The sequence below is a fragment of the Hemitrygon akajei genome, chromosome 5, assembly GCF_048418815.1.
Source record: "Hemitrygon akajei chromosome 5, sHemAka1.3, whole genome shotgun sequence".
Lineage (NCBI taxonomy): Eukaryota > Metazoa > Chordata > Chondrichthyes > Myliobatiformes > Dasyatidae > Hemitrygon > Hemitrygon akajei.
In genome coordinates this window covers 6,988,825-7,013,694 of record NC_133128.1, presented here as the reverse complement: position 1 = coordinate 7,013,694, position 24,870 = coordinate 6,988,825, and the positions used below count along the sequence as shown (strand labels likewise).

General features: G+C 46.6%; 1 protein-coding gene across 9 annotated transcripts in view; it reads left to right on the top strand.

Moving 5' to 3' along the window:
* Window positions 1-24,870, top strand: part of robo1 (roundabout, axon guidance receptor, homolog 1 (Drosophila)) — a 640,973-nt gene that overhangs the window by 479,272 nt on the left and 136,831 nt on the right. For all 9 annotated transcript variants that reach the window (XM_073044789.1, XM_073044790.1, XM_073044788.1 and 6 more), the window contains one exon: window positions 24,179-24,336. In XM_073044789.1, the coding sequence (XP_072900890.1) occupies window positions 24,179-24,336 (158 nt within the window). The remainder of the gene's footprint in view (window positions 1-24,178; window positions 24,337-24,870) is intronic.

Below are 24,870 nucleotides of genomic sequence, written 5' to 3'. Positions count from 1 at the left end.
ATTTGAGGGGAACACGAGGGGGTGATGAGAATGTGTACCGAGCTGCCAACGGAAGTCACAAATATGGCTTTGATTTCAACATTTAAGAGAAATTTGAATAAGTATATGGATGGGAGATGAGTGGAGGGCTATGGTCGATGGGACTAGCAGATTAATAGTTCAGCAGGATCTAGGTGGGCAGAAGGGCCTGTTTCTGTGCTGTAGTGCTCTATGACTCCAAGACCCTGATGGATGTGAAAGGACTTGTCTACATCCTGTTGAAGTAGAGGGTCGGTTGCATTAACCTTTAATCACCATAATTATAGCAGATTATCTGGTCGTTATCATATTACACCCTGTGGGAGTTCAATGTGTGGAAATTATTTTATTGTGTTCACCTACATCAGTACTTCATCAGGTGTGAGTCACACATGGTTCCTGGAATGGATGTGAAGGCGCTTCAGAAATGAAACTCAAGCAGCCTGTGAAATAGGCTGCTAGACCCTAACTGAAGTCAGGAGGGGGGAACGTAGCACTCCCATCCAGGCTACACTACATTGCCTTCCAGAATTGATTTTGAAATTTTCTTCCTTGTTTTTAAAACTCATAATGGTCTGGCAGTGGGGTGCATCACAGACTAGTAATCCTACTCAAATTCTCAGGTCTCCTTCCACCATCTTTAAATGTAAACAATCTCCCTCAAAAAATAATCGGCAGGTCAGCTTTTTTGAACTACGCGCCTGAACTGTGGAACTCAATACCTAAAACTATAAGAAATGCAGACTCGATACGTTTAAATGCCAGCCCAAAACCTATTTATTTAACCTTGCTTTTAATTAACATTTTATTTGTCTTTTATTTTCATGTTTATTTTTATTTTTTATTTTATTTTCATGTTTGTACTTTATCCCATTTTAAAGCACTTTGAACTACATCTGTATGGAAAGTGCTCTGTAAATTAGTTACTATTATTATTATTATTGAAACTTCAGATCCATCACTGCTGGCTTGCAGTGGCTCATGCAGTAAACTGCCTCTCTTGAGGTCTGTGATTGCAAAAAGGCATTCATTTTAGCTCCACTTCAGCAACACAATCTGGCTTTCTGCGAGTCGGGAAAGGAGGCCCGTGACCGGCATTTGAGCCAAGTGTGTTTAAAGTAATTGCAGCTGTGTTCAAAGGGTTGCACTGTTAAAACCAATGAGCTAATCCTTGCAATGGCAAACCTTACATCTCAGCTGCACGTCATCAGTGTAATTATAACCCGCTTGGAATACTTCCATCAGGAGCCGCTGCTCCAAGGCAGAACTATGCACAATATGGGAATTGCCTCTACTTTCTGAGGAGGCTAAAGAAAGATGCTCTATGCACATCCATACTCATGGAAGGCTCTACAATGGGTATTAAACTGCCCATTGGCACCGGCCTACCCACCACGAGGGACGTACATAGAGAAAGATGCTGAAGAAAGGCCAGCAATATCACAAAGGATGATACCCACCCTGCTCATGGACTGTTTGTCCCACCCCGATCGGGGACAAAGCTAGACAGCCAGGCCAGGACCACCATCATCATTATGTGATATTCATATTTATTGTGTTCTTTATGCTTTTTGTGTGTTTATTTATGCAGAGAACAGAGTAACAATCATATTCTTCTCCTTTACGCTCATATACGGTAGAATGACAATAAACAACTTTGAAGCATGAATGGTTAATTGTAGCAAGGAAGACAGGCTTCTGATTGAGATTAGTTTCATACAGCAGAGATACAAAATCCTCAAGCCGGACTGGACTGAATGGCAATCAATGGAAGCTTCTCATGTGTTGTCCATCTCCTCTTTCCTCCTTCCCTTTCGCCCTATCCTTCTATCTCTTCTATCACCTCCCAGCTTCTTACTTCATCTCCCCTCACTGACCCAGCCACCCCTCTCAGCTGACTTTGCTTCTCACCTGCCAGTTTGTACTCCTCCTCCTCCACCTACAAAATGCTGGAAGAACTCGGCAGGTCAGGCAGCAAAGGTTTCTCAGCCTCTCCGGTACTAGTCCTTAATCATTTATGGAAATAATCTTTAATCACTTAAAGACCATAGAACTGGTCAGCACAGGAACAGGCCTTTAGATTCCCCATCTCTCTCGAGTCTGTCCTTTTCTCTTCTCACCAGCCTGTCCCCTCCTTCCCTTTCACCCATGGTCCACTTTCTGTCCTATCAGATTAGTATTAGTACTACTTCTTCAGCCCTTTATCTCTTCTACCTATCACCTCTCAAGCCTCTTAATTTACTCTCCCTCCCTCACCCACCCACCTTCCTGGTCTCACCTATCTCCATCTAGCTTGTACTCCTTCCCATCTCCCTATTCTGGCTTCTTCCCCCTTCCTTTCCAGTCCAGAAGAAGGGTCTCGGCCTGAAGTATTGACTGTTAATTCCTCTCCATAGATGCTGCCTGACTCAGAATCCGGTTTATTATCACCGGCATGTGTTGTGAAATTTGTTAACTTAGCAGCAGCAGTTCAATGAATACATAACATTGAAGAAAAATAAATAAGTAAATAAATTGCAGTATATGTATATTGAACAGATTAAAAATCATGCAAAATCAGAAATAATATATATTTAAAAAGTGAGGTAGTGTTCACGGGTTCAATGTCCATTTAGGAATCGGATAGCAGAGAGGAAGAAGCTGTTCCTGAATCGCTGAGTGTGTGCCTTCAGGCTTCTGTATCTCCTACCTGATGGTAACAGTGAGAAAAGGGCATGCCCTGGGTGCTGGAGGTCCTTAATAATGGACACTGCCTTTCTGAGACACCACTCCCTGAAGATGTGCTGGGTGCTTTGTAGGCAGGTACCCAAGATGGAGGCAAATAAATTTACAACCCTCTGCAGCTTCTTTCAGTCCTGTGCAGTAGCCCCACCAACCCCCCCCCCACCCCCAAAACCAGACCTGCAGAGTTCCCCAGCATTTTGTGCATGTTGCTGGATTTCCAGAATCTGCAAAATCTCTTGTATTTATTACAGGGAAACCTTCCCAGAAGGGTGGTTTTTAGTCAGTGGTTGGGTTCACGAGCTCTCTTCAATCCTCCTGGACACAATGACCTCACTGCCCAGCCGTGTGGACTAAGGAACGTCCATCTGTGCAGTTCCACAGAAATTATGACATCATCTGTTTTAACTGGGATATATCCATTTCCTGCATCTAAAATTAGTAGAGAGCTCCTGCAATATGATTGTAAAGAAAACCTTTATTCAAACCTTGAGTTTTTAATCTCTCAGGTTCCTTCCAAGTTATTTGTCCTGATTCTACTGAGGGTTAAGGAATGTAGACTGTTAGCTCTCCCTCCCTTTCTCAGAATCAAAATCAGGTTTAATATCACTGGTATATTAGTGAAATTTGTTGATTTGCAACAGCGGTACAAAATGAACAGTGCAAAAGAGAGAAAAATTAGTGAGGAGGTGTTCATGGTTTCGTTGTCCATTCAGAAATCTGGTGGCGGAGGAGAAGAAGCTGTTCCTGAATCATAGTTGCATGTGCCTTCAGGCTTCTGTACCTCCTCCTCGATGGCAGCAATGAGAAAAGGGCATGTCCTTGGTGATGCGGGTCCTGAATGACGGAAACTGCCTTTTTAGGCATCACCTTTTGAAGGTGTCCTCGATGCTGGGGAGGATAGTACCTCTGATGGAACTCTTTATCTCTCTTTTAACCATAACCATATAACAATTACAGCATGGAAACAGGCCATCTCGTCCCTTCTAGCCTGTGCCGAACATTTATTCCTCTTCTTTACCTCCTCTCTTTTTTCATGCTCTATCTCTGCCCCACAGAATTTCCTTCTCTCACATTATTTCACGTACTCTTCCCCTTACATCCACTCTCTTTCGTGCCCTCTCTTTCTCAGGCACGCACTTACTCCCTTCCAGTCAATGTTTCTCTCAGAGTATGTGAATGTGAGTGTGGTGGCTATGTGGAACAAACTGCCAGAGAATTTGGTTGAGGGAGGTGCACTAACAGACGTTAAAAGACTTTTATTTGCTGATTGAGATATAGTGTACAATAGGCCTTCCTAGCCCTTCCAGTCATGCTGCCCAGCAATCCCCCAATTTAACCCTAGCCTAACCATGAGACAATTTACAATGACCAATGAACCTACCGACCGATATATCTGTGGACTGTGGGAGGAAATCGGAGCACCCAGAGGAAACCCATGCGGGCACGGGGAGAGTTAGACTTACAGGCAGTGGTGGGAATTGAACCCGAGTCGCCTGTACTGTAAAGCGTTGTGCTAACGGCTGAACTGATCAATAAATGGATAGAAGGATATGGACCAAGCAGAAGCAAGTGAGAACTCCTGAGCAACACACACAAATGCTGGGGGAGCTCAGCAGGTCAGGCTGCATCTATCGAAGGGAATAAACAGTTAATGTTTCAGGCTAAGACCCTTCATCAGGAGGGAAAGAGGAAAGAAGCCAGAACAAGGTGGTTGGGAGAGGGGAAGGAGTACAAGCAAGATGGAGATAGGTAAGAACAGGTGAGGGGGGAGGGAGGGTGAAGTAAGAAGCTGAGAAACGATAGGTAGAGGAGGTAAAGGCCTTAAAAAGAAATAGTCTGGTAGGAGAGAAGAGTGGACCATGGGAGAAAAGGATTAGACTAGAAAGGAAGGGGGAAGATGCCAGAATAAAAAGGTGAGGGGAAGGGGAAAGAGGAGAGCTAGAAGGTGACAGGTGAATCCAGGTGGGTAGAAAAAGTAAAGGGCTGGAGAAGAAGGACTCTGATAGGAGAGGAGAGTTTAAGGTGGCGCAACTGAGGATGAGCAACAACTCATTGGCGGCTCCCAAAGCAAGAAATTCAACTAAATACTTCATTAATAACACCTTCATAGAATCATAGAAATCTACAGCACATTACAGACCCTTCGGCCCACAATGTTGTGCCGACCATGTAACCTACTCTAGGAATTGCTTAGAATTTCCCTACTGCATCGCCCTCTATTTTTCTAAGCTCCATGTACCTGTCTAAGAGTCTCTTAAAAGACCCTATAGGATTCACCTCCACCACCGCTGCCGACAGTGCATTCCACGCACCCACCACCCTGAGTAAAAAACTTATCCCTGACATCCCCCTTGTATCTGCCTTAAAACTATGCCCCCTCATGTCAGCCATTTCAGCCCTGGGAAAAGCCTCTGACTATCCACACAATCTATGCCTCTCGATATCTTATACACCTCTATCAGGTCACCTCTCATCCTCCATCGCTCCAAGGAGGAAAGACCAAGTTCACTCAACCTATTCTCATAAGGCATGCTCCCCAATCCAGGCAACGTCCTTGTAAATCTCCTGTGCACTCTCTCTGTAGAATCCACATCTTTCCTGTAGTGAGGTGACTAGAACTGTGCACTGTACTCCAAGTGGGATCTAACTAAGGTCTTATTTAGCTTCAACAAAACCTCACAGCTCTTGAACTCACTTTTTTGGTTAAAACTATGGTGAACAATGAACACAATAAATGAAGGGGCAAGCGAAAGTGAGGCTGACTCGAGGGTCAATGCAAGTCAACCCATGTTCGCGGAGAAGTGGTCGGAGCAAGGTCGAGGTATGGTCGAAAGGAGTCAGGGCATGCGTTGTGAAGCGATGGAGTTTTGGAGCCCATCAACCTAAACCGAGAGCGAGTTGTGATCTATCTAAGTGCTGGCCGATTTGGAATGGTTGGGTATGGGTCAGGTCGAGGCCTAGAGCGTATCGATATGACAGGGCCCAGGTCCTAGAGCGAGGAATGACCCAGTGTTTGGGCAATTTAAATGCTGGGCTGGACGGATTGAAAAGGCAAGGTATTGCCTTAGGAATGGAGGGTTATGGGCTGAGCGCAGGTAGGCGGGACTAGGTGAGAGTAAGCGTTCGGCACGGACTAGAAGGGCCGAGATGGCCTGTTTCCGTGCTGTATTGGGACTGGAGTCGCGGGTCAGGCTGGTGCTGCTCACTGCTCTGTGACGTTTCCTCTGATTTTCACTGTGCTGAGGCTGTAGGCCTAATCAGGCTTCTCCTCCGGGCTTTGTGTCTGTGGACTCACTCTCATTCTGAATGCTGTTTGCTCGCTTTTCTAGTTTGCACGATTTTATTTCTTCTCACTCTGCATTGGGTGTTGTTTTTTTTAATGGGCTCTTTTGGGTATCTTGATTTGTGGTTGTCTGTAGGGAGACAAATCTGAAGGTTGTATAATATATACATACTTTGATAACAAATGTACTTTGAACTTTGTGGGTGGATCATGGGGAGGGGAAGGAGGGGCACCAGGGGCAGATGATAGGCAGGAGGCAAGTCAGGGGAAGGTATAAGAGGCAGAGAGGGAATAGAAGTAGCTGGAAGGGGAGGAAAAAATTACCAGAAGGGGAGATCGATGTTCATATCGTAGGTTGGAGGCTACTTAGGCAGAATAAGAGGAGCTGCTGCTCAGTCTGAAGGAAATGGGACTAGCTTGGTGAGCACCATGGTTGTTATGGGCAGTTTGAGCCAAAGGGCCTGTTTCTATGTTGTTTTACTCCATGTTTCCGTGAGCTGGAGTTAAGACTAGATTTTGGAATATCGTTAAACTGGAGTTTACTACAAGTGTCCTGTCCTGATACAAGGTCAAGAAAGGAAGAAAGAAAACTAAGTTTAAATCAGGGACAGTTGTGTAATGTAGAATTTATAACAATTGCACTTTAATACCTGAAGTAGCGGGGTGTCTGGTATAGGAGTGCTGATAATTTGGTTTTTATGACTGTTTTCCTATTGATACTATTCAAGGCATTTAATGAGCAGACTAGTTAGTAAAGAATGGAAGAGATTTTGGCAGAGATTTATCGGATTTGGCACAGAGTGGAACTTTTCTTAAACTGAAGCAGAACAAACCCATTTGGATCTGGCCGAGTCTCATTGTTGGAAGCAGGTTTTGATTTCAGTCCAGGTAGTTTGTTCACCGAAAGGTTTTTTTTCCAAATGCAATTAATTTGTAATCCAGATAGAGGGAGAATGCTGCAAACATTCCATATTCGGTACACTCTTAAAAAGCTTTTATCGCCTGTGGGGGTTTTTTTATTTGTTCATTCATAGGGTGTGAGTGTCGCTGACAAGGCCAGAGTGTATGGCTCACCTCTGTTCGACCTTGAGAAGTTGATGGCGAGCCACCTTCCTGAAGCACAGGACACTCCTTAACAGTCACAGAAAATGGGACACACAGATAAAGATTATTTGGCCTATAGTGTCTGTGATGCTCAACGGAAGCATCTCCTCTGGCTTAGTGCTGCCCAATACTGCAGGTCATAGCCCTTAAAATAAAACGTCCAAGAGTTGCTTAATCACCTTCTGATTTAAACACTTTATGAAATTCTTTCTCTCTCTCTCTCTCTCTCTCTCTCTCCCTTTCTCTCTGTCACTCACTTTCTCTCCCTCTCCTTCTCTAGCCCTCAGTATCTCCTTCTCCTTCTCTCCCCTCTCCCTCTCCCTCCCTTTCCTTTTCTGCACCCTCACCCTTTGGACTTCATTTATCTCAAGCAGACATCTCAATGTTATCCTAGTGGAGTTTCTGCCTGCCACCAGCACTCTCGCAGGCTCTGAAAGGCAAACATCTTCAGATGAAAGAATAGACCCAGTGATATTGAAGCAACAATAATTTCCAGATCAGCTTCATGTGAGACTTGGTAGCGTATCTGTAGTTAGTGATATTCCTGAAGCTCTTTTCCTCTTGGTGGTGTAATGCTTGTGTCTGGGAGGCACTGTTGGAGTTGCTTGGGTGAGTAGCAGCATAAAGTTGGTGGTGATCCATCCGGATGATGCCTCATTGATGGGAATGGTCCACCTTTCCCATGAGTGCCTAGCAGATCCTTGGGAATGGCTTTGGTTACCCATGCTTGCATGACTGTTTGATCTGTAACAGGATCCCAGCAGTCTCACTCTTCCTGAGATAACACGGATAACATCATGATTACCTGTGGGATGCAGGAAATTGCTTACTGTGGTGTTTGATGGAATGTAACACATCTTTGCTGGTCATAACAGGGCTCACTAATGTACTGTGTTTTCTAGCCATCTCTCTCTCCTGTCTTTCTCTCTATATACATTCATGCTATCTATCTCACTCACACAGCACCCCCCACACAGACACACACTCTCTCCCCCTCTCTCTCTCTCCCCCCTCTCCCCCTCCCTCTCCCCCTCCCTCTCCCCCTCCCTCTACCCCTCCCTCTCCCACTCCCCTCCCCTCCCCCTCTCCCCTCTCCCCTCTCCCCTCTCCCACTCCCCTCCCCTTCCCCCTCCCCTCTGCCCTCTCCCACTCTCCCTCTCCCACTCCTTCTCCCTCTCCCTCTCCCTCCCCTCCCCCTCTTCCCCTCTCCCTCTCAAGTTAAAACTAATGTTTTAGCCATGAGAGAGATGGAGGTAAACTGACAATGGAATGAACTGATGGAAAACAAGGTCATCATCAGGATGAGACAAACCACAAGTTCTCTCTTCTGCCCTCACTTTTGGACCTCATTTCTCTCTACCAACATCTACCACCTTCTCTTGGTTATCCAATACTGCTTTCCCTGGAGCTGCGATACTATATTCTCCACTCCATTTTCTGTTTACTGCCTTGATGTGCTTATGTATGTCACCATGTGCATAAATAGCACACAAAGGTTTCTCTTTGTATCTTGCTACACGTGGCAATCACACAATGATTCCAATCCAGTTCCAATGCTCTCTAGAACGTGATGAATCAAAATCCAAAGTAAATTTATAATCAAAGTATTTATATGTTGCCATATACCATTTGGAGTAACATTTTTTGCAGATATTTAAAGGAAAAATAAAGAAATATAATAGAATCTGCCATAAATCCTACAGAAACTAAGACTGACAAGAAACCCATGTGCAAGAGAAGACAAACTATAAATAAAAAAAATACTGAGAACATGAGTACTTGAAAGTGAGTCAGCAGTTTGTAGAATCAGTTCAGAGTTGGGTTGAGTAAAGTTATCCACATTGGTTCAGGAGCCTGGTGGATAACTGTTCCTGAATCTGGTGGTGTGGGACCCAAGTCTCTTGCGCCTCCTGTCCGATGGTAGTTGCAAGAAGAGAGCATGGCCTGCATGATGGGGATCCTTGATGATGGATGCTTCTTTCTTGTGGCAGCCTTCCATGTCACTGGTTGGGAAGGCTTTCCTGTGACCGTCTGGGCAGTACCCACCACTCTTTGTGGTTTTTGTTTCCATTGCTGGGCACTGGTGTTTTTGTACTAGGCTGTGATCAAGCAGTCAGGATACTCTCCACTGTGCATCTGTAGAAGGTTGTTGGAGTTTTTGGTGACATGCCTTCTTTGTGCTGGTCAGTTTAAACCTACTCACCCTTTCCACCTCCAATACCTAAGAAAGATAATCAAAAAGTATCTGAGAGAAATTTGTAATATCCATGTCTTTGGAGTGGAGTTTGAATCCACAATCTGTTCACCCATTGAGTGATCAATGACCACTTAATCACAGTGAACCTCAATAGAGTGGATATGGAGAGCATGTTTCCTATAGTGGGAGTCTAGGATCAGAAGGCACAGCCTAAGAATGGATAGACGTCCCTTTAGAACAAAGATGCAGAAGAATTTCTTTAACCAGAGGGTAGTGAATCTGTGGAAGTAATTTCCATCATGGCCAAGTCAATGAATATATTTAAAATGGAGGTTGATAGGTTCTTGATTAGTCAAGGCGTCAAAGGTTATGGGGAGAAGGTAGGAGTATCTGATGAGAGGATAATAAATCAGCCTTGATGGAATAGCAGAGCAGACTCGATGGGCTGAATGGTCTAATTCTACTCCTATGTCTTATGGTCTTCTTTGTAATGGCAGCTACAGGCTGGTCCCAGGACAGATTCTCTGAAATTTTAACACCAAGGAATGTAAAGCTACTGACCCTCTCCACCTGCAATCCCCTAATGAGGAAAATTAGTAAATATCTGAGAGATATTTGTAATATCCAAGCTTCTGGAGTGGGGTTTGAACCCAGAATCTGTTCAGCCTCCGTGTGAATGTAAAGGAATTCAAGGATTCTGACAGTATCTGATCGTTGCAATGCCACTTTTTCCTCCAGCGTAAATTATATCTCAGTAAACTCAGCAATGAGCTGGGCGAATGTGTGCAAACTGTTCCAGTGATTGGACTGAAATAAAAGAGAAGGGAAAGGCAGTTAATTCCAACAGCGCTTTAATCTCCTTCTCGCAGTCACAGGATGAAATGTCACAGCACCGTAGCCCATTAACAAAGTCAATGGGCTGAGCTGTTTCTGAATCCAATGCAATTATCTCAGCGACAGATCACAGGGCTGCAGTTCAATGCTGTTTTGTGCCTAATCTCCCGAGCCTCTCCCATTCCCTCTGCGATCCACCAGATTGACATTCCAGTCCATTTGCATATTAAGGTGGACAAAGCCGTACTAAAGCCACCCAGGCCATGCTGTCTTCTCGCTGTTGCCGTCAGGAAGGAGGTACAGGAGCCTCAGGCCCACAACGCCAGATTCAGGAACAGTTACCCCTCAACCATCAGGCTCTTGAACCAAACTGCTCTCAGCTTCACTTGCCCTATCACTGAGCTGTTCCCATAAGATGTACCTTTTTATGGTGCTTCAGCAGAAATTAGTGAGGGCCAGTGCGGACATGCCAAATTTGTTTAGCCTCTTGAGGAAGTGGAGTTGTTGGTCAGCTTTCTTCGTTGTGACATCTTTGGGGTTGAACCAGGACAGGCCAGAGGTGATGTTCACCCCGGGACAATAAAGCTCTCAACCGTCCCAACCTCAGTCAGCACTGTTGATGTATCAGAATCATAATCAGGTTTATTATCACTGACATATGTCAAAAAAATTGCTGTTCTGCAGCAGTACTGTGTAAGTCATAAAAAATTAATATGCTGCAAAAATAATTAGTACAAAAGACCAGTAATGTGAAAGTGTTAATGGATTCATGACTATTTATTAATCTGACTGTGGAGAGGAAGAAGCTTTTCTTCGAACATACAGTGTGTGTCTTCAGGCTCCGGTACCTCCTCCCTGATGGTAGTAGCAACAAGAGGGCATGTCCCAGATGGTGAGGGTCATTAACAGCATCACAGAAAAGTGCAGCTCAGAAACAAGCCCTTTGTCCCATCTAGTCCATGCCAAACCAAATGTTGGATGCCACCTTCTTGAGGCCCAATCTCTTAATGGTGGGTAGAGTTATGACCCTGGTGGAACTAGCTATGTCTACAACCCTCTGTAATCCTGTGTTGGAGCCTCCATACCAAGCTGTAATGTTAGTAGGAACATGTGCTCTACAAGCCCACCACTGCATTCCCCCTCCTCCATCCCCCTCCCCACACCCTTGAAGGCAATGATCAGTTCTTTTGATGACATTGAGGGAAAGGTTATTTATTTATTTAGAGATACAGTACAGAATAGGCCCTTCTACACTTCCCAGCCACACCCGATTGCCCCAAATTAACCCAAACCCAAACTCATGACAATTTACAATGACCAATTAACCTACTCGGTGCGTGTACTCGGACTGTGGGAGGAAAAGGGAGCTCCCGGAGAAAACCCATGGTGGATGCACAGGGGCTCCTTACCGGAGGATGTCGGGATTGAATGAACTCCGAAGCTGTAATAGCGTTGCACTAACCACTATAAGCACCTGGAGAAAAGCTATGCATTCCACAATGACAAAGAGACTCCAGGATTGAGCTCCGTACTCCAACACCCCGAGCTGTAATAGCGTCACGCTAATTGCCACGCTACCGTGGTGCCCATTGTTGTTGCCATGACACCATGTCACTAGGCCCTCTGTCTCCTTCCTTTACTCTAACTCATCATTATTTGAGGTGTGACCCACCACAGTGGGGTCATCTGCAAACTTGTAGATGGAGTTAGAGCAGAATCTGGCCACTCACTCGTGAGGGTACAGGGAGTAGAGGAGGGAGCTGAGAACGTAACCTTGTGCAGTACCAGTGTTTAGAATGATTCTGGTGGAGGGCTTGCTTGCTGTCGTTCCTGACTTCGGTCTGTTGGTCAGGAAGTCAGGGATCCAGTTCCAGAGGGAGGTGTTGAATCCCAGGTCTAGGAGTTTGGAGATGAGTTTGCTTGGAGTTATAGTACTGAACACTGAGTTGTAGCAATAATTGATAGTCTAACATGTGTGTCTTTACTGACCAGAAGCTCCAGAGGTGAGTGTAAGGCCAGGGAGGTGGTGTCTGTTGTAGAAATTGCAGAGGCCCGAGGTCATCTGGGAGACTGAGTTAATGCGTGCCATGACCAGCCTCTTGAAGCCCTTATTGATGGTAGATATCAGAGCCTCTGGGAGGTAGTAATTAAAGCACATTAGCTTGTTTAAGTTGGTATCAGGATGATAATGGGCTTCTTAAAGCAGGTGGGAACCTTGGATCCAAGCCTGCTCAATCTCTCTCTTCATCTGGACTCCAGTCTGGGCCCAAACCATTGACTGTCCATCTTCTTATCACTGGTTCTGCCTGGCCCATTGCGTTTCTCCAGTAGGTCATTTTCTTTTACCTTCACGAAGGCACCGTAACAATCTCAGAATGTCGAATGTAGCTGCCAGCCGAGGGAGCACCTATGAAGTGGAGGAATGAGGGCAATGTGGGAGCGGGTCTGTGCACAGGAAGATGCCACAAGGTCAGGATAGTAATAACTAAATAGTCTGTTGGTAAACATGTAGATTGTGAGATAATGATGCTGCGTAAACCCTCTCAAGGACCCTTCACTTGGCACTGAGCTGCATGTTTGGACAGGTGACCAAGCATTTGTTCAAAGTAAGGAAGGTTTAAGTTCAAAGATCAAAGTAAATTTATTATCAAAGTACATATATCTCACCATATACAACTCAGAGATTGCAGGTACTCACAGTAAATACAAAGACACAGAGAAAAAAATAATAAATAAGCACTAAATATCGAGAACATGAGATGAAGAATCTTTGAAAGTTCAGTGTTGATGTGAGTGAAGTTATCCATGCTGATTCAGGAGCCTGATGGCTGAGGAGTAATAACTGTTCCTAAACCTGGTGGTGTGGGTCCTGAGGCTCCTGTAACTTCTTGCTGATGGCACCAGCAAGAAGAGTGCATGGCCTAGATGGCAGGAGTCCTTTTTTAGCCAGAGGGTGGTGAATCTGTGAGATTCATTGCCACAGATGGCTGTAGAGGCCAAGTAGTGGGGTACATTCATGGAAGAGGTTGATAGATTCTTGATTAGTCAGGGTGTGAAGGGTTACAGGGAGAAAGCAGGAGATTGGGGCTGAGAGGGAAAATGGATCAGCCATGATGAAATGGCAGAGCGGACTCGATGGGGCAAATTGTCTAATTCTTCTTCTCTTAAATTCTTACGGTCTTATGATGGACACTGCTTTCCTGCGACAGCACTCCTTGTGGATGTGCTCAGTGGTGGGGAGGACTTTACCCGTGATGGATTCGGTTTTTGTAGGCTATTCTGTTTAGAGGCATTGGTGTTTCCATACCAGGCCATGATGCAATAAAGGGAGAATGGGGAGAGAGAGAGAAAGAGAATTGCGTTTCCCCAGGCATCTCCAGGAGATTCGGCTCCATGCAAAGAGCCAGCTGTCAATGGGCGTGACGTCATCTCTGGGAGACTCGGGCAATTCCACAGAAGCCAATCCACCCATGTGACATTCAAAGGTGCTCTAAGGGCAATGGAACCAGTGCAAGATGAGTCTCAGCATGCAGAGTTCAAGAATTATTAGCATTAAACAGACATTCATCATCATTTTTATGTTACATTAGGGAATTTCCGATTGCCACTAACTACAGCATTGCAGAAATAAATCACAAGTCTCCTAGGAAGGGTGTAGAGATTGAGATTTGTATAAATAAAACTTGAGGCACAAACAGTTCCCCTGATGTTACATGTCAGATGAAGCCCCATGATAGCACAGTACAACACAGAAACAGGTCCTTTGGCCCACAATGCAATGTTGTGCCGATCTAATTAAAGTAATTACACCTAATGTGCATTTCTCCATTCTCTGCATAGTCATGTACGTATCTAAGGACCTCTAGAATGCCTCTACCATATCTGTCTCCACCACCACTCCTGGCAGCCCATTCCGGCACCCACCACTTTCTGTGGAAAAGAACTCCACCCCCCACATCTCCTTTGAACTCCCCCCCACCAACCTTAAATGTACTGAATGCTTAGTTAAACCAGGGCAGGACTCACACACAAAAATAACATAGCAGCTGGAGCACAGTGTAGGCCCTTCATCCCATAACATTGTGCAGACCTTTAAATGACTCCAGAATAAATCTTAACTCTTCCCTCCTACATAGCCTTCCATTTTTCTATCATCCACGTGCTTATCTAAGAGCATCTTAAATGTCCCTAATGTGTCTGCCTCTACCACCACTCCTGGCATGACATTCCACGCACCAACCACTCTCTGTGTAAAGAATCACAGACGATCTAACCTGGACACACAACAGCCCCTCATTAGTCAAGAAGGCACAGCAGAGTCCACACTTACAGAGGAGACTGAGGCGTACAACGCTTCCCACCCCTATTCAAACAAATTTCGAAAGAGCACCGTCAAGAGTGTCCTGTCCTGGCTGCATCATTTGGCGTATGGAAGCTGCAAGGGATTGGTCCACGAGACTCTAAAGAGCAGAGTAAAGGCTGCCAGGAGGATCATCAGGGTTCCCCACCATTCAGGACATTTAGCAGGAACGTTGAGGACAAAGGTCCCGAAACATTGTTGAGGGTCCCGAACACCCATCCCACTATCTCTTTGACTCACTACCAGGGGCATTAGGACCAGGGCTGTCAGACTGGGTAACTGCTTTTTCACTCAGACTGCCGCCACAGAGGTTTCATAACTAGGACATTGAGCGAGCTGCTTACTGTTTACCTGTACTGTGAACTACATGTGTGTTGAATTATATTTTATTAACATATGTGTGATAAAATTTTGGTTTATGTACTGTGTGTGATAAGTGTTTTGTTGGTGCACTGTGTGTCCGGAAGAACGTTGTTTTATTTGGCCGTATGTATGTAGTCAGATGCTTCTGTGGTTGTGACTGGCTCACTATCGGGGACTCTTGAGATTCGTGTTTTGTGTATTATACATTTACTTTATTGTTTGCACAATTTGTTCCTTTTTCTCTCTTTGGATGTTTGTTGGTCTTTGTTGTCCGTGGTTTTCTCGTGGATTCTATTGTCTTTGTTTTGTGGCTGCCTGCAAGAAGATGAATCTCAAGGTTCTAGATGGTATACACACTGTGATAATAGTCACAGAGTCATAGAAAAATAGAGTGCAGGAACAGGCCCTTCAGCCCATCTAGTCAATGCTGAACCATTTAAACTGTTTCTTCCCATCAATCTGCACCCAGACCATAGCCCTCCATACCCCTCTCACACGTATACTGATCCAAACTTCTCTTAAACTTTGAAATCAAAATTGAGTCCACCACTTCCACTGGTAGCTCGTTCCACACTCTCTCAGTTCCCCCTCATGTTTCCCTCAAACAATTCACCTTTCATTCTTAACCCACGGCCTCTAGTTTTAATCTCACCCAGCCTCAGTAGAAAAAGCCTGTTTGCGTTTATCTGATGTATACCCCTTATCACATTGTATATATACTTTGATAATAAATATACAGTGAACTTTTTTTGAACCTGAATCTGAACTTACATCTGACATCCCACACTGTGTGCAAATAGTTTCTGTGTTCTCCCCGTGACCACGTGGGTTTTCTTCAGGTGCTCCAGTTTCCTCCCACAGTCCAAAGATGTACCGACTGGTAGATTAATTGATCATTGCAAATTGTCCCATGATTAAATTGGGGGTTGCTGGGTGGCCCTGCTTGAAGGGCTGGAACGGCCCATTCCACATTATGTCAGAATAAATAAATAAAATCTCTCCACGCCCCCTCCCCCTTATGCTTTCCTCCAATCCTTAAATAATAATACCCTTGCTTTAGCCTGTTCCACCCTGGGAAAAGGTCTCTGGCTGTCCACTCTGGCTATGCCTCTGATCAGCTTGTACACATTTATCAAGTCGCCCCTCACCCAAAGGGAAAAGCCAAGGCCCCTGGACAGCATTGTAGAACAAAGGGACCTGCCTGGGGGCACAGGTGCAACATGTGGTGATCCACATAGACAGAGTGATGAAGAAGCCCGACAGCATGCTTACTTTCGTCAGTCAGGGCACCAAGTCCAGTAATTGTCACGTTGCAAGTCTAGGAACGAGTTAATGCATAAGGAGCTTTTGATGGCTCTGGGCCTGTACCCGCTGGAGTTTAGAAGATTGGGGGAGGATCTCATTGAAACCTAATGAATATTGAAAGGCCTCAAATAGAGTGGATATGGAGAGATTGTTTCTTATAGTTGGTGAGTCTGGGACCAGAGGGCACAGCCTCAGAATAGAGAGGCGTCATTTTAGAACAGAGATGAGGAGGAATTTCTTTACCCAGATAGTGTTGAATCTATGGAATTCATTGACACAGATGGCTGCGGAGAACAAGTCATTGGGTACATTTGAAGTGGAGGTTGATAAGTTCTTGGTTAGTCAATGCATCAAAGGTTACGAGTTGAAGAAAGGAGAATGGGTTTGAGAGGGGGAATAATGAGTCATAATGGAATGGTGGAGCAGACTCAATGGGTCGAATAGCCTAGTTCTGCTCCTATGGTCATATGATAAGATGAACCCCAAGGAAGGGCACAGACTGATACAACTTGGTATCAGCAGCATCGTAGCAGTTGCTAGTCAGCGTTGAACTCAACATTGGACTGCCTTGGGGACTTCATCTCCAGATTTTTCCCTCAGGGTTTACACCCGAAGCTTTCTCCATGAGTAGGTATAGCCACAAGGCCGTGGATGTTTGAGATCAGAGTTTTCCTTCTCCTTGATGAGCTGGCTACCACAGCAGGTTAGCCCCATCTGCCTGAAGCGACTGGTTTTAAGCTGCTGTAACCTGCCTTTGTCCCTTCTCCTGTCAGTATAAACCAGGGGTCGGCAACCTTTTTGCCTCTGTGGGCTGGATCGCGTATTAATGAGCGGACGGTGGGCCAGATAAATGCCATAAAAAACTTGAAATTTGGGATTTTCCATTTAAATACATCTAGTTATGTATTGCCTCAAATTAATGAATAACGCATGCTAGAAAATCATTTGTGCTTAAGGTTGCCTACCCCTGGTATAAACAGTTCTGCCAAGCTTAGCACACAAAAAGGCCATGAGCTGGACTCGGTTATCAGAGTTTGTTAGAGATCCATGCCATTTTTAGAATTTAATAAGTAGTGGGAGCTTATCCCCTCTACCTCCCCCAGTTATAACAACCTTAAGGAACCATACAATCAATAATTAAGGCAAAATAAAGTATCTTCGAGAAATAAAGTCCTTAGAATAATTTGTAAAATTAACATCAAAGAATATGCGGATGTTTGACAACGTACAAAGTATTTTTCTAATATTCAAGTAGGTGGGGTATTAACAAGGATGTTGAAATATTTACATTAGCCTAATTAATAACTCAATTGAAAGAGTAAGCCAATATATGTCACATTAAATTTGGTGCAAGTTATTTGGTTTGGCAATATACTCTCCTATTTGAGCTTTGAGTAGCTCAAAGGCAAACGAAAGCTGTCAGCAGTTTTTGCAACAATATCTTGCAAAGGGTGTTTGAGGCCTGGGGGGAGTACATGGTAGAATCATCTGAAATTATCTGAACTCCAAGGAGCAACAACCAGCTGACAATCCACAATTTATGGTCAAAGAATTTGGATGACTAGGAGAAACCTACCAATCTGGAGAAAAGAGCCAGACTGTAGATGCTGGAAATCCAGAGCAACACACACAAAACACTGGAGAAACTCAGCAAGTCAGGCAGCACCTTTGGAGGGAAATGAAGAGTTGACATTTCGGGCCAAGTCTACCCTTACCATCAGGTATCTATTCACATTTGTACTAATCTCGTTTTCTTCTCACCACTTTCCCATCAACTCCCCCCCCCCCCACCTAAAGTTCAATTAATTTAGGAATATGTGTGACCCCACCAGAGAACATGAGGAAAAGTCCACATAGACAGCATGCACAGATGTCGTCAAATTTTAAACCCAAGAGATCCAGCACAACAACATGCACAAAATCTTGGAGAAGCTCAGCGGGCCAGGCAGCATCTCTGGAGGGAAATGGACAGCTGACGTTTCAGAACAGGAGAAGGAAAAGACAGGAACCAGATGCTGAAGTATGAGGAAAGGTTGAGCGAGCTAGAACTTTTCTCATTAGTGTGTTAGCCTTCACTAGTCAGGGGATTGTGTTCAAGAAGCACGAGATAAAATTGCAGCTCTATAAACTCTGGTTAGACCACATGGACTGAACCACTGTGCCACCATTTAAAGATAGAGATTAGCTTTATTCGTAACAGGTACATCAAAATATACAGTGAAATGCATCATTTTGAGTCAAATGAAATCAGCGACGATTGTGCTGAGCAATCCACAACTTACTAACTCTAACCCGTACATCTCTTCGGAATGCGAGAGGAAATCGGAGCACCCAGAGGAAACCCACTTGGTCAAACAGAGAATGTATAAACTCCTTACTGACATCAGTGGGAACTGAACACCAGTCTTGCAGCTGCTATCCATTTGGATTTGACTGAGGCATGTGATTTGAGAAGTTGGTTCAGCCAGCCTTCTATCCTTGAAATCTGAAAGAGCTGGGGTCCACCAGATGTTCAGGGTGGGTGGGCGATTTTGAATGCTCTGGGGAGATCAATGAAGGACCCTGGCAGATAGTCACACAGGAAGTTTCCCTTTGGTCCTCCTTCACAGTCCCTTACACAGTGCCTCCCAGCTTCCAGCCCCCCCCCCCCCCCCACCCCCGAACTTCTCCTCTCCGGCCTTTTCTGCCGGAGGCTTTCGGTGTTTGACGGTTAGCTCATTGAGAAACATGAGCCTGACCTTTTCCTGGTTAATTACAGCCCTCCCTCCTCCTCCTTTGCTGCTGTTTGATCTGCAGAGTGTTTGACCTGTTTTAAGATGTTTAATCATATTGTTGGATTGACAATGTTGGAAGTTGCTGTGTAGTTAGTGAGACACTAATTGCCCAGTGCTCAAACGCCAGCTAATCGCTCAAGGAGTGGGCCACTTCAGAAGTTCCGACTCTTTACAGACAGTCATTTTCCTCCCTAATGGTATTAATCTCAGGGTAGGTTATATACCAGCATGTTATTAGCTCGAGTCTTGTAATGGGCTCTCCCACAATCCCTGACTGAAGTTCACTCCACTCTGGCTTTCATTTAAATAGGAGTTGGATGAAGATGGATGCAAGATGTGATATCACCAGCAACTCAGTGTATGTTTAGTCCCTCTCACTCTGTCCACTCCACTCTGTTCTCACATTCTTTCACTCCACCTCACCCTGAATCTGTCATTTCCATTTTGCTCAACTCATAATTTCCATCGCTATCTCTTGGTGTCTCTTTGAAAAGCATTACTCACACTGAACAATCCTCACTGTTTCTACATCATCCCTCGTTCACTGTCATTCTGTGTCTTACACTTTTCCATTCGTTCTCTCTGTCCCCTCTCTCTCATCATGTCTTGTAATCTTGCTTATTTCTCTCTTTTCTCTCTCCCCTTTCTCTCATACTTTCTCTCTCTCTTTCTCACTCTCTATTCCTTCCTATTTCTCTCACACACTCCCCACCTTTCATGTTCTCTCTCTCTCTCTCTCTCGCTCTTTCTATTGTCCATTTTGTTTCTTTTCATTTAGAGTTAATATTTACTATGTGATGCTAAAAAGAGTTGACATCAGTTCATTAGGTTGGATCAATCATTGTATAACACCAGGGTACAGTACCAGTGGGGACGGGTCTGTCACTGTATAACACCAGGGTACGGTACCGGTGGGGACGGGTCTATCACTGTATAACACCGGGGTACGGTACCGGTGGGGACGGGTCTGTCACTGTATAACCCCGGGGTACGGTACCGGTGGGGACGGGTCTGTCACTGTATAACCCCGGGGTACGGTACCGGTGGGGACGGGTCTGTCACTGTATAACGCTGGGGTATGGTACCGGTGGAACTGGTCTGTCACTGTATAACACCGGGGTACGGTACCGGTGGGGACGGGTCTGTCACTGTATAACGCCGGGGTACGGTACCGATGGGGACGGGTCTGTCACTGTATAACACCGGGGTACGGTACCGATGGGGATGGGTCTGTCACTATGTAACACCGGGGTACGGTACCGGAGGGGACGGGTCTGTCACTGTGTACCGCCGGGGTACGGTACCGGTGGGGACGGGTCTGTCACTGTATAACGCCGGGGTACGGTACCGGTGGGGACGGGTCTGTCACTGTATAACCCCGGGGTACGGTACCGGTGGGGACGGGTCTGTCACTGTATAACGCCGGGGTACGGTACCGGTGGGGACGGGTCTGTCACTGTATAACGCCGGGGTACGGTACCGGTGGGGACGGGTCTGTCACTGTATAACACCGGGGTACGGTACCGGTGGAACTGGTCTGTCACTGTATAACACCGGGGTACGGTACCGGTGGGGACGGGTCTGTCACTGTGTAACGCCGGGGTACGGTACCGATGGGGACGGGTCTGTCACTATGTAACACCGGGGTACGGTACCGGAGGGGACGGGTCTGTCACTGTGTACCGCCGGGGTACGGTACCAGTAGGGTCGAGTCTGTCACTGTATAACGCCGGGGTACGGTACCGGTGGAACTGGTCTGTCACTGTATAACACCGGGGTACGGTACCGGTGGGGACGGGTCTGTCACTGTATAACACCGGGGTACGGTACCGGTGGGGACGGGTCTGTCACTGTATAACGCCGGGGTACGGTACCGGTGGGGACGGGTCTGTCACTGTATAACGCCAGGGTACCGTACCGGTGGGGACGGGTCTGTCACTGTATAACGCCGGGGTACGGTACCGGTGGGGATGGGTCTGTCGCTGTATAACACCAGGGTACGGTACCGGAGGGGACGGGTCTGTCGCTGTAAAACACCGGGGTACGGTACCGGTGGGGACGGGTCTGTCACTGTGTACCGCCGGGGTACGGTACCAGTAGGGTCGAGTCTGTCACTGTATAACGCCGGGGTACGGTACCGGTGGAACTGGTCTGTCACTGTATAACACCGGGGTACGGTACCGGTGGGGACGGGTCTGTCACTGTATAACGCCGGTGTACGGTACCGGTGGGGACGGGTCTGTCACTGTATAACCCCGGGGTACGGTACCGGTGGGGACGGGTCTGTCACTGTATAACGCCGGGGTACGGTACCGATGGGGATGGGTCTGTCACTGTGTAACACCGGGGTACGGTACCGGAGGGGACGGGTCTGTCACTGTGTACCGCCGGGGTACGGTACCAGTAGGGTCGAGTCTGTCACTGTATAACGCCGGGGTACGGTACCGGTGGAACTGGTCTGTCACTGTATAACACCGGGGTATGGTACCGGTGGGGACGGGTCTGTCACTGTATAACCCCGGGGTACGGTACCAGTGGGGACGGGTCTGTCACTGTATAATGCCGGGGTACGGTACCGGTGGGGTCGGGTCTGTCACTGTATAACCCCGGGGTACGGTACCGGTGGGGACGGGTCTGTCACTGTATAACACCGGGGTACGGTACCGGTGGGGACGGGTCTGCCACTGTATAACGCCGGGGTACGGTACCGGTGGGGACGGGTCTGTCACTGTATAACACCGGGGTACGGTACCGGTGGGGACGGGTCTGTCACTGTATAACCCCGGGGTACGGTACCGGTGGGGACGGGTCTGTCGCTGTATAACGCCGGGGTACGGTACCGGTGGGGACGGGTCTGTCGCTGTATAACGCCGGGGTACGGTACCGGTGGGGACGGGTCTGTCGCTGTATAACGCCGGGGTACGGTACCGGTGGGGACGGGTCTGTCGCTGTATAACGCCGGGGTACGGTACCGGAGGGGACGGGTCTGTCACTGTGTACCGCCGGGGTACAGTACCAGTAGGGTCGAGTCTGTCACTGTATAACGCCGGGGTACGGTACCGGTGGAACTGGTCTGTCACTGTATAACCCCGGGGTACGGTACCGGTGGGGACGGGTCCGTCACTGTGTAACACCGGGGTACGGTACTGGTGGGGACGGGTCCGTCACTGTGTAACACCGGGGTACGGTACCGGTGGGGACGGATCTGTCACTGTATAACACCGGGGTACGGTACCGGTGGGGACGGGTCTGTCACTGTATAACACCGGGGTACGGTACCGGTGGGGACGGGTCTGTCGCTGTATAACGCCGGGGTACGGTACCGGAGGGGACGGGTCTGTCACTGTGTACCGCCGGGGTACGGTACCAGTAGGGTCGAGTCTGTCACTGTATAACGCCGGGGTACGGTACCGGTGGAACTGGTCTGTCACTGTATAACCCCGGGGTACGGTACCGGTGGGGACGGGTCTGTCACTGTATAACACCGGGGTACGGTACCGGTGAGAACGGGTCCGTCACTGTGTAACACCGGGGTACGGTACCGGTGGGGACGGGTCTGTCACTGTATAACACCGGGATACAGTACCGGTGGGGATGGGTCTGTCACTGTATAACCCCGGGGTACGGTACCGGAGGGGACGGGTCTGTCACTGTATAACCCCGGGGTACGGTACCGGTGGGGACGGGTCTGTCACTGTGTAACACCGGGGTACAGTACTGATGGGGACAGGTCTGTATCATAATGACTTCTGGGTACAGTGTCTGTCTCTACCTACTGGTGGCAGACTGGTAGGGTCTGGTCTGTTTGAAAGGAGGACCTAAAAAGGCTTCAGGGAATGCATCGTTTCTCCAGTTAATCTGAACTGAGATGATCTGTAATAAATTATGGACTCTAGTGTTTGGTTAGTGTGTAGGTTGATGTGAGGGGGTTTCTGACATTGAAACCCTTCCATTATGTCAAGTTTCTTCTAGTTAACTCCATGACTGCTTTGAAGGAACTGTGTGACAAGTTGCTGGGTTATCTGATCTTCTCCCGTCCACCATCTTCCCTCTGATCATTACTCTGATCTATCTCTGTGACAAGACTCCTTGCTAACCATGCTCTTTCCCTACCCACCATCCTCCTTGTGATTACTGCTCTAAACTGACTCTCTGATGAGACACTGGGTTAATTGTGCCCTTCAAGTTCAGTTCATTGTCATTCAACCATACACATGTATACCGCCAAACAAAGAAACAATCCTCCGGACCAAGGTGCAGAGAACAGTACGTGCAACTCACACACACAGCGCATGAGGTAATATTACCAGAAATAAATTAACAAATAATAATGTGCATTTATGAAACAAGTTAATAAGTCAACAGTAAAACACCATTTGCACTTCATGCATGATGAGACCTGGATGGTGGCTGGGAGTTTAGTCGTCATAAGTCCTAGGAGAAGAAGCTGTTTCCCATCATAACAGTTCTTGTCCTAATGCTACGGTACCTCCTACCTGATGGTAGTGGGGTCAAAGAGATTGGTGGATGGATGAGAGGGAACATTGAAGATGCTTAGGGCCCTGCATACATAGCACTCTTGATACATATCTCTAATGGTGGAAGAGAGACCCAGCTGATCCCTACAGCAGTCCTGGCAATCCTTTGATCAGACTTGTGGTCAGATGCCCTATGCGATTGTCCTTTTGATGTCTTCTCTGAACTAGTGTGTCGAGGTGCCTTGCTCACCATCAGACCCTAAGACATAGAAGCAAAATTGGGCCATTCCCCCCAATGAATCTGCTCCACCATTCAATCATGGCTGATTTATTATCCCTCTTAAATCCATTCTCTTGCCTTCTCCCCATTAGTTTGGATGCCCTTACTAATCAAGAACTTGTCATCCTCCATTTTAAATACATCCAATGACTCAACCTCCACAGCTGTCTATGACAATGAACTCCACAGATTCTCCACCCTCTGGCTAAAGGAATTCCTCCTCATCTCTGTTCTAAAGGGACATCCTTGTATACTGAAGTTGTGCCCTCTGGTCCTAGACTCCCCTACTATTGGAGACATCTTTTTCACGTCCACTCTATCGGTGGCTTTCAATATTCTGAGATTCTACAGAGGTTTTACTGAGATTCCCTCTCATTCTTGTAAACTATCAGAGTATAGGTCCAGGGCCATCAAATACTTCTCATATGTTAACCCTTTCATTTTTTTTCTTCTCCAAGTCCTCCGGGATGACTTCAGGCAGAACCCTTCCGATGTCATGGTCGCTGCCGGTGAGCCTGCTGTCATGGAATGCCAACCACCTCGCGGACATCCGGAGCCCACCATCTCCTGGAAAAAGAACGGTGCCCGACTGGATGATCGGGATGAAAGGATCACGGTAAGATAGAGAAACACTTATTGTCTGTCAGCGAACCCTTGGTCCTCTTGTTCTGACGTTCAGTGGTCTACCAGAGAAGATGCTGTAGACTGGCAAAGACTGAATGCTGTTCTCTTCCTTGACTAGGAAATTATTCACCCCACTGAGGAGACAATGTATTGAAGAAAAGACCCTTTCTTTCCCAATTCTAGGGATGGTGCAGTAGAATAATGCTTGGTACTTTACAGTACCATTGATCAGAAGATCGGGGTTGACTTCCCATCACTCTTTGTAAGGAGTTTGTACCTATGACCACATGCCTTCCTCCAGGTTCTCCAGTTTCCTCCCATGTTCCAAAAGACGTCTTTTGAGAGCATGCTAGAAACGTGATGGCTGAATGCAGGTTTCCCCCGCAATCTGAAGGTAGAGCGTTTCCATGAAACCTTTCATAAGCTGAAATGTCGTAAATCGAAGAAGAAGCATTAATTTATGTGGGGAAAATTTTTGAGCGTTCCCAGACCCAAAAAAAATAACCTACCAAATCATACCAAATAA